Genomic DNA, 10,355 nt, shown 5'->3' with positions numbered 1-10,355 from the left:
TAAAATTCATTCCTAGCCATAAATATTGTGCGCGCAAGAAAGAAATTAATACGTGACGCTTCAGCGAGACTTCGCGACGATTTAACTATACTAGACACAACATATCATTAAGTACTAAGATACAACTTCGACATTTTTCCCCTATTACTTGATCACAAGCTAAAATCTAGTGCTTTTCCAGCCCACAAGTTCACTTCATTACTGCCAACACTTCCTCTAACACCCGCAAGTTACAGATATTGGGATAGTTAGTCATTTTGTAATTGTTAGGTGTGGCACAATTGATTCCGGTCAGCATTTAAATTCAGGCTGATAAATCACGTTCGGCAAAAATTCACCAATTTTAATATTGTGTGTATATTTTATTGTATATCGCGATTATAATACATTATAAATTGCGAAAGTGGCGAGTTGTATGTGAAGTTATTGTTTTCATCACTTCACAACTTTGAAATAGTTCTTTTCAGAACTACAATACCGATATTGTGTTTCGTGGTAAGTAAACATTTGGAATATGCTGTAATATTACAATAAATTATTATGCATATTAGAATGTTGTTCTGTATTGTGATTCACTCTAATATATGTATTAAGGTATTATAATAAGTTATATACTTTAATTTTAGAACAGTGACTACTGAAGGTAACATCATTCTTTGAACACAAAAAACAATTAATTATTCATATTAAAATGAAATATATAATATTTATATTGTTTAGCATAATATAAGGATTTTCTCAGAAACCTACACCAAAGGCACGATTCACTGGCTTTCGTGAAATGTAGATACCGGTAGTGATAAACACGTGGTTTTAGTTTGCAGCCATAAATACTTCCAACAGTGCATTAGAATATACACGTAAGTACAAATGACTTCTATGTTGAAAGTAAGTTATATACATTTCACAGAAGACAGTAGAACAAAAGGAAATTGTGTTTCGTTTGGTTCAGCTGTTTTGAAGAATTACGTAATATAGGCCTAATGTTTACATAACCTTACAAATATTTAGTGTAATAAAAATTAATAAAATTAAGATTGAGGTTAGGTTAATGTGTAGTTCATATTTTAAAATACAGTAATCATTTCATTTTAAGATTAGGCCTACAACATGTCCAAAAGGAGAGAGATTGCAGAAACTTGTACATCAAGAAAGAAGAGGCGTTCATTGCAGAGCAGCTTACAAGAAGCAGTCGTTAATATGTCAGACAATTGAAGGCTGAAGCAGAAGAGGAAGATGTCTTTCGAACCAAAGGGGCTCTAATGAAAAGAATTGCAGTTCTTGTGGGTGTAAGTACATCTACCTGTTTTTATAAATAATATTTGACAGGATGAGCACAGACTTATTCCATAAGGATGCATTCACAATAGACTGTTCAAAATATTTACACAAGGACTTTATATCCTAATCTAATGTAGAGTTCATAATAAACTAATGTGCGAGGTGGAGTTTAATCCATATCTGCAACTAGTTTTGAAAAATTTTAAGCTTATAAATATGAGAAAAACCATAATCTTTATGTCTATAGAAATAATTAAAAAAAGGTATATTATTTGTTTACATCACAGACATGAAAAGCTTGAAATATAAATATATTAATATAATATCCATATTTTTATTACAGCATTCGTACAGTGCAGTTGAAAGAATTATTGCCAAATATGAAAAGGGGCACCCACTGTCTACACCAGGGAAACACAAGAAACGTCCACGATGCGTAACTGGAATTGATGATTTTTCCAAGGAAGCCATTGCAAGATTTATATATGATAGACTGAATCGAGGTAAAGATAATTATGGCAGTGACATTTTTAAAAGAATTATATTAAGTTGAAACATTACAGCCTACACTTTACACTTATTATCATTTATATTTTATCATTGCTATTTTTATTTCCATGCAGGAGAAAGAGTAACAGCAAAGCTGGTGCTGGACCATGTAATGGAAAACCACGGTACGTATTTATTTCAGGGATCCCTTTCGTCATTAAGGACGATTTTTAAAGAAATGGGTTTTAAATGGAAGAAAGAAGACAGTCTCACATATGTAAGAGAGAGTGAAGATATTCAATTCAAGAGGTCCTGTTTTTTAAGAGAATATGTAAGGAATATGGAGAGTGAGAGTCCGAAGCCTGTCGTTTTTCTGGATGAAACATGGATTTTTATGAATGGTAAGCTTTATTACAATATCAATCAATCAGCTGATGGCTTCATTGGTAAGATAGCTGAGCGTTGGATAACAACACTATTTTAGGATAGTGAAGGGAATATAAGTTATAATATTATTCATTCCATGTATATTTCATAGGCTCTGCAACACATTCTTGGAGTAAACCAGCTATTGTTGGTGGTAAGGTTCAGGGAGTCATGCGTCGGCCTGCTGAGGGAGGAAGACTGGTCATCGTACATGCTGGAACCTATAATGGTTTTATTCCTGGTAATATACGGTAGCTACTATATATTGCGAAGTAATTTGTATTATAATATTTTTTATCTAGAATCTAAACATCTTTCATCTTTTACAGGTGCAGATTTAATATTTGCATCTAATTTGAAGACTGGCCAAGATTACCACGGTGCCATGAATAGTGAAACTTTCCAGAAGTGGGTGGAAAGGCATCTTATTGTTGGTTTGAGAGATGTAGGTCCTTCCATCATTGTTATGGATAATGTATCGTACCACAATAAAGCTGCAGAGGAGCAACCCACAACAAAATGGAGAAAAGATCATTTAATGGTAAACATTATTTCTATACAACCGGAGTGATAAATAATGCTGTTAAGTTTCATTATTTATGTTCCAATGTTTTTGCAGACATGGCTGAGACAGAATGGAGTACCAGTGTCAGACAATGCAAACAAGAATGAATTGCAACAGCTCTGCAAAAGGAATAAAAGCCATTTGAAGAGGTAATTTTCTAAAATGAGAATTTATTAGTAAAATTAATTTTTTTATAATGGCAGATACTTGACTGTTCGTCATTCACCCATATAAAGCCAGTTCAATTCAAGGAAAGTAAAAGCGTCTCTGATGATCAGACACCTCATATCACAACCTACTATTTTTTTTTTTTTTACAATATAAAGTATAGACAGATTTCTGTACTTTAAAATACAATGAGGCTGTATGATCTCATCACTGATAATTTCAAGCTGTGTTCTTTTCTATTATTCTGAAATTGCTTAGGACTTAACAACAGATTTTCACTTCCAGGGATTAGCTATCATGGTGCTCCAAGAAACGAGTGAAGCTTATTTCGTTGGTCTCTTTGCTGAATGCACCAACCTTCTGACATCCGTGACAGAAGATTGCACAACGACATACAGCTGGATAGGCGTATCAGAGCCCATCATTAAGTCAAGGAAAGTAAATGTGTCTCTGATGATCAGACATCTCATATCAAAACCTATCATTGCTTTCTTCCCCCCCCCCCTTTTTTAATATGATATAGCTAGATTTATGTATTTTAAAAAACCAAGGAATAAATTTCTGTGGGAGTGGTATTTTGCTTCAAAACTTGCCAGGCCCTTGAGATATGCATTGAAAGTTGGCTTATTTTCAACATTTCTGTTTCAGAGCTTGATGTCACATTTTTAGATACAAATCTTATTAATCCAGTGTTAATTTATATACTATGTATAACATATTTTCTTGATTCTAATTTTAATTTTTCCTCCTTTTCTAATGACACGTGATTTATTGACAAGTCCAGTGTTGTCAGCATAATGACCACTAAAAAATTAATTCATTTACTGTTGGTGTTAAAAGGGTTTATGTGTCACAAGTTTCTTGTGTAAAACATACACAGATCCCCTTCTAATATTGACCATCTCTTAAATCAACTTCTGTCTTTTTTTCAGTCTCAAAGGATCTTATGATGCCAAGATAGCTCCACCGAATATGATCAAGGGACTACTTAAAGCAGAGGATGTCTGGAAATTCGACAATATGACCAATTTCAGAATTATTAGAACATTGTGCAAAGAACATGAATGCTCGAGGACCATAATATGTCTGTCAGAAAATTATAATTATTTTATTTTTGTATCACTTTGTATTTTCAGAAAAATAAGTTTGATATTACACAGAAAATAGTGAGTTGATTATTTATTGTCTAATTTCTTTGTTGTTGCCTAACTATAATACATTATTTACCTATATTAAGTTTGTATGAGAGAATAAAAAAATATACATGTTAATTGCAACCTGTCCCTTGTCAAAGTATCCTCTCACTCCTGAGGCAAAGGCTGGAATACTAACATTGTATTACCCTGATTGAATGTATCAGTCCATAATGTTCTATATAAATATATGTATGTAATAAAAAAAGTTTGGTTATTATGTCACACACACTTTTCCATTAGTCCTGAAATAATACAAATATTTCAATTCTGTTCCTTCTGCTGGTTGAAACAAATTCCATCATACAAAGTGAATTCTTGCATAGAAATTGGCAATCAAAAGTAAGTACGATATTTTACATTTTCATTATCTGTTTATTAAAATTTTTATTTATTTAATTAAAAAAATCCCATTGCCCTATTGAATATTTCGAGGACATCATACCATAAGGGAGTATGAACAAATGCAGGGTTATTGAAATATTTCAATAGAAACTTTGTTTGAACTAACGTTTATTAATTACAGTGGGCATGAGGAAGGATCAGGAATGTACCTTGTTATGTAAACAAGGATAGAATAATTATTCTATATTTAAATGGTTCTAATGTAAAGGTGTAGTTTTGCTCATATGCCCTTCTGGGATGATAGCCTCGAAAAAAATAGGTTTAATATATAATATAATTAGGCTGTCTACTATTCCAGTTATATGTTTATTCAAATTCTTGCTGATCAAGTTTGAAAGAGAAATGTGTGTACCAAAATAAATGAAAAATAAATAATAGGGATGGATGTAATATAGTTTTAAGAAGAACTGATTGCGAGATAAGAGAAACAACAAGGTAGTTTAAGCCATGAACATTATTAACATTAGTGGTTTACGTTCAAGGTTGGTAGCACTGAAGTGCAGCCATGTTTGATTATTTGGTACGTCATTATATGTTGTGTCGAGTATAGGCAACACCGCTTCAATGTCACTGGCTAGTCGAGATAGACCGGTCTGAACTAACTCCGCCTTATATGCCTTCCTATTCTGAAAGCTCTCTAGTACTAAAACTTAACATTATGGGTGCTATTCATAGACATTTCGCAGCACGCGCTACGAGCGTACTAAGCTAGCCCCGGCTATCGACTGGTTACTTGTACAGAATTCAAATCATATCCTATCGCTAACAGTGGTTTATGAATACGAAAAACGCTGAACATCCACCGGAAACCAGCGCTAAAAATGTCTATGAATACGGACCTATAAGTTGTAACTTGATTTTTATTCACCTGGCCCATTAGGCTGAAAGTGTACAGAGCCTAGCAACCCATCGCCTGCTCACCTACGAATGCACACACGAACTCAGATCTGAACAGAGAATTCCTTCCCTTAGTCACTGAAGCAGGGCTGCCAGATTTTCTAATGGCAGGAAATAACGATATGTGTTAAACATTTTATTTAATTTACAAGAAAAACTCTCCATATTATTTAAAAACTGCAAGGGGATAAAAATAATTCCTTATCAGTTTCTCTAATCATAAGACTAAAAACCAGAATCGTACGGATAGCACTGATCGAGTCAAATAGTGTTCACATTTTTTTTTTTACAAAGTATTCATTTGGGACTTATTAGAATTTTTGTTGTACTCTATCCAAGGTATAAGGCGTTAAATTCTACACAGTTATATTACCTCTGGATGGAATAATATAACTACAGATTTAAGGGGGCAATAGAATACATTAAAATAAATTAAAAATCTACCATGCATTTTGCAATTAAGTGCATGGTTAATTATAAAATTATGCTGAAACTCTACGTAGTTTGGCTACAGCGCATCGCCGGCTAACCTACTTATACATATACGAACACAGTTTTGAATAATACCAGCAGATTCCGTCCTTTAGTCACTGGACCAGAGTTGGCATATTTTTTAATGGCGGCAAATAACGATATGTGTTAATCTTTTCATTTAATTTGCAAGAAAACAGTCCATTTTATTTAAAAATTGCAAATGGATAAATCAGTCCTTATCAGTTTCTTTAATGTTGTTTAGTCAACTGTCCGAAGAGAGGTTTGAACCTCATACGTGACGCAAATTAAGCTTTCAGGAATAACTCCCTGTAAAGTTAATTTGAATACGTGACACCGAAAAGACATCACTCAAGAAGTAATTAAGCCAGAAGATAATAGCACAGTCATGTATATACAGTCACGAAGCTCTATACGTAGGGAATATGCATCCATAGATAGTGCTAACATTAGGATCGCTACCATCGCCTCATCACAGACAATGCGAAATAGTACCGGCACAGTCTATTGTTCCTACTATCCTCAACAACTCAAGCTTCGTGACTGTATATACTAGACTGTGATAATAGTGTAGGATGGCTAGTTCCTTTTCCCCTCCATTGCATACATCGCTGACTAGTACCACATTACACTAATCAGACTTCAGATGCATACAAACAATAACTGTTCATCCTCTGACACATATCAAATGAGATATACTGCCTGATAATAGATGTACTGTACATATCGCCCAGAACCTCAATCAGAGTTATTTCTAAAATCATAATAGCAAAAATCAGAAACCTACGAAAAGTACTTATCGAGTGAAGCAATGTTACATTTAGAGGATTTTTTTTTTCTGAGAAAAGAATTCGTCTGTGACTAATATGATATTCGAATTTTTTGTTACACTTTATTCATGGAATAATCTGTTAAAATCTACATAGTTATGGCCCATTCACAATGAAAATTAAACATAACCGTAACATAAACACAGAAGTTTGCGCCCAGGATACAAAAATGGGATCATTCACAATGATTCACATAAGCATTGACATAATCATTACCGTAAGACGTTAACATGAAAGTTTGCAAACTCCAAACTTTCATGCTTATGGTTACGTGATTTGCAAACAAAACACAATCGTGGAGCGCTGAAGTATACGACAGAATATGAGAATATGGTGTCGTTGTTATTCTTCCATGGTTACCAAATATGTTTGATGTTATGTTTATGTTCCTATCGTGAATGATGGTATGACATCTTGATTTTACCGTAACGTTTATATTCTTAAGTTAAAGCTTACGTTATATTTAATATTTAATTGTGAATGATCCATTATAGTAATTTCACCCTGCATGTATAGACTGTGTGTGTGTGCGTGCGTGCGTGTGTGTGAGAGAGAGAGAGAAATAGAAATAAGCACTGGGGCTACGCTTGAAAGGAACCCGCTTAGACGACCATCACAGTATTACGCAACTCATTCCATCAAGGGTGTAAAAAAGCCTCTTCTGGCTTAAGTACAAGCTCCATATCCCACTTGTTAAGCACCTCTATTCCTTCATCATCTCTTTCTCGTGTCGAGGTCGTACAACTTACCTTGCATAAAATGTACATAATCATGGGAAGAATCGGACTAAAGGAGATTGTTTGTGGAATACAATTTTTTTGTTGATGTATATGGGGAAACCCTGAGAAAAAAGCATCTCCTCCGTTCTTGTCCAGCAAAATTATCGCTCTAATCAGCACGGTAGTCGAACTTGATTTTACTGTGAAGCTCGCGTTATAGCACTGTACTACCGGAAGCCATATATCATGTGGTACGCGTGCCGCGCACAATTTATAAACCAATATTTCATTACCGAGGCTGTATTTAACTGAGGATAAGAATAAGGTGTTAATTTTCGCACTTGATTAACCATCTGACGTGAAACACCTGGAAAAAGATATTGACAGTTGTTTCGAAACGCACTGACAAAAGCTGCACAAATACAGCAAAAACATACAACAACCACATAAATAATTCTGTATACGCCTCATTAGTAATCTTTCATGGCATGATCCCATTCTTTCATTGTAATTTACCGCGGAAGAAATGTAATTTTCAAGATCCGCTTCCGAGTGTGGAAGATTTATCAAGAATTCGTTATTGATACTGACGGGTATATAAAGAAGAACACCAATGTAGGTGCCAAAATTCACTCCGCGATTGTTTCATTTATCTGCTCCATCATGAAGACCGTGGTTCTAATCTTTCTTCTGGTGACCTGCACGCTCGTTGCAAGCGCCCCTGCGGAAGAAGGTAATGTAACAATATTATATACAGGTAACATTAGAATTATTATCGTATGTGACCAAGATTTTATTTAATTCATTAAGCACGTGTCTACTTACTCTTATCTAGTCTATTCACCTGTCTATACCTTTATCATTTTTTTGGTAAATAGTTGCAAATGCTCTACTACCTTTTCTTATCCTCCTCCTAAATCTTCATTATTATCATTATCATCATCGTCTCGTCAACAGCATAGACACGTGTTCACTTTTTTCAAGTTTTTACTTGAATTCATATTTATAACTTCATACTCATTCAATTTAACAACACATAACAAACAAAGTATTAAAACCAAGTACAAAAAAATTATTCTTAAGTAGCAATATCTCTTAAATATATGTTATTATTCGAGAGCAAATCGATGATGAAAGCTTTCATCATCGACTCTGCTCTCGAAAAATCAGAAAGTTGGAATTTATAAAACAGTTTTATTACCGGTTGTTTTGTATAGTTGTGAAACATGGACTCTCACTTTGAGAGAGAAACAGAGGTCTAGGGTGTTCGAAAATTAGGTACATAATCGATTACTCGATTAATTTCTATTTCAAGATTAATCGATAAAAATGTTCAATCGAATAATCGAATCGATTAAAATTAATCGATTGTACTTGATATTAATTATTATCTTGTTAATACAAACTCAGAGTAAATATTCCGACTATATTCGTCTACCACAAATTGCTTACTTGAAACACAACAATACCGTTATTTTGTAACTGCAAAGCAAGTAGCTGGTAGCATAGGTAAATCTTTGCACAAATACTTCAGAAAGAGGTTAAGATATGAGGACAGTGACCTGGTCTATCCTTATTCAAAGTTGAAACACAATTAAGTTTCTCAGCTCATCTTCCTAGCATATGAAATACATACATTTCTGGAATTCGCCCTTCTCATCCCTTAGCCATGGCTAGCCTGTGTGCAAATGAGAGATTAACTATCTTCTTCTCTTTCTAAAATTTTGTAACCCGATTAAATAAGGGCCAGTCTGCTGTTATTTTGTTGTTTCTTTACCGAGTTTCTACATGAAGCCTGTGTGCTTAGTGTGCTAAAGAAAAATACAGATTTCTGTGGTCTGTGAGATAAGTGAAAATTCCATTATGTCATAGGGCTATGAGAATTTGAGAAGTAAACTCGGAGAACATTTGGATTTAAATTGACTGATCGTGGAGAAGTGCTGGAGAAGAAAAAAATCGTGTTTAGTAATGCGGAAACAGTGTTACTAAACGCATAGCAGCACTTAATTCGGAACATGTGAATGCACTCACATGTTTAAAATCAAGGATGAAGCAGTATGAACTAGGTGAGTCTTAATAGGTCGTCCATGGGCTGTCGTGAAACAGATTTATTTATTAATCAACAACAGTGGTCTCAAGCTTAAGTCCATCGTACGCCTTCGTAGAGATTAGACGTGAACTTCCTAAGCTGAAGGAACATAACTTTTCGTTCAGTTCCGTTGTCTAAGTGGAAACTTTCCCCATATACTTACAGCGAATTTGTAGCGGATAATGAGTTATTATGGAATTGAAAATTTCATGATACAACGAATCAGTTCGAGGATATAAAACACTAAACTTTACGGAGCTAGATCATTCTCTCCAGAACACATGAGCATCATAGAGTACCTTTCCGTAAATTAACTTTGCAGTGTATTAAGTTATTCGGCATTGTAGCTAATTTCTTTTCGCAGAACATGTCCGCGTCGCAAGAGTATCCTGTGAACTGGGGACCATCCAAATTTTAGGATTCAAAGCCGGTGACGGCTTCTGTGCGGCTCACTGTCTCACCATGGGCAAGAACTTCAACGGAGGATACTGCAAAAAAGGCGTCTGCCACTGCCACAAGTGAAATCACTCCAACTCACAGCGTTGAAATCATTTGTACTTGAAAAATGTTTTTATTTGTCTCTTTACAAATGTAACAAAATAAATAATACATATTAAACCAAGTTGACACAAGCATTTGACTGACGTTCAATGGTACACTTGTAAATTTAATATAAATCAATAAAAACTTGGCTTGGTTCGGTTCGGTCTGCCTTTACTTTGCTTCCCGAGAAATAGAGCCTGGACAGAACGAAACACTTAGGCTCACAGTGGACCGTTGTGCGTACTTAAGTGCGCTGAT

The 10,355-nt window shown here is 34.5% G+C and overlaps 1 protein-coding gene across 1 annotated transcript; it reads left to right on the top strand.

Annotated features, from left to right (window-relative positions):
* The first annotated feature begins 896 nt into the window (after positions 1-896).
* On the top strand, positions 897-10,076 carry LOC138705603 (uncharacterized). Its single transcript, XM_069834204.1, has 8 exons — positions 897-1,289; positions 1,625-1,784; positions 1,905-1,955; positions 2,309-2,437; positions 2,526-2,737; positions 3,215-3,367; positions 8,006-8,198; positions 9,919-10,076. The coding sequence occupies exons 1-8, from the start codon at positions 1,263-1,265 to the stop codon at positions 10,074-10,076; spliced, it is 1,083 nt and encodes a 360-aa protein (XP_069690305.1). The 5' UTR covers positions 897-1,262.
* The last annotated feature ends 279 nt before the right edge of the window (positions 10,077-10,355 follow it).

The sequence above is a fragment of the Periplaneta americana genome, chromosome 9 (genome assembly GCF_040183065.1).
Source record: "Periplaneta americana isolate PAMFEO1 chromosome 9, P.americana_PAMFEO1_priV1, whole genome shotgun sequence".
Taxonomy (NCBI): Eukaryota; Metazoa; Arthropoda; class Insecta; order Blattodea; family Blattidae; genus Periplaneta; species Periplaneta americana.
The sequence above is the reverse complement of the archived record's forward strand: the minus strand, read 5'-3'. Positions and strand labels throughout refer to the sequence as shown.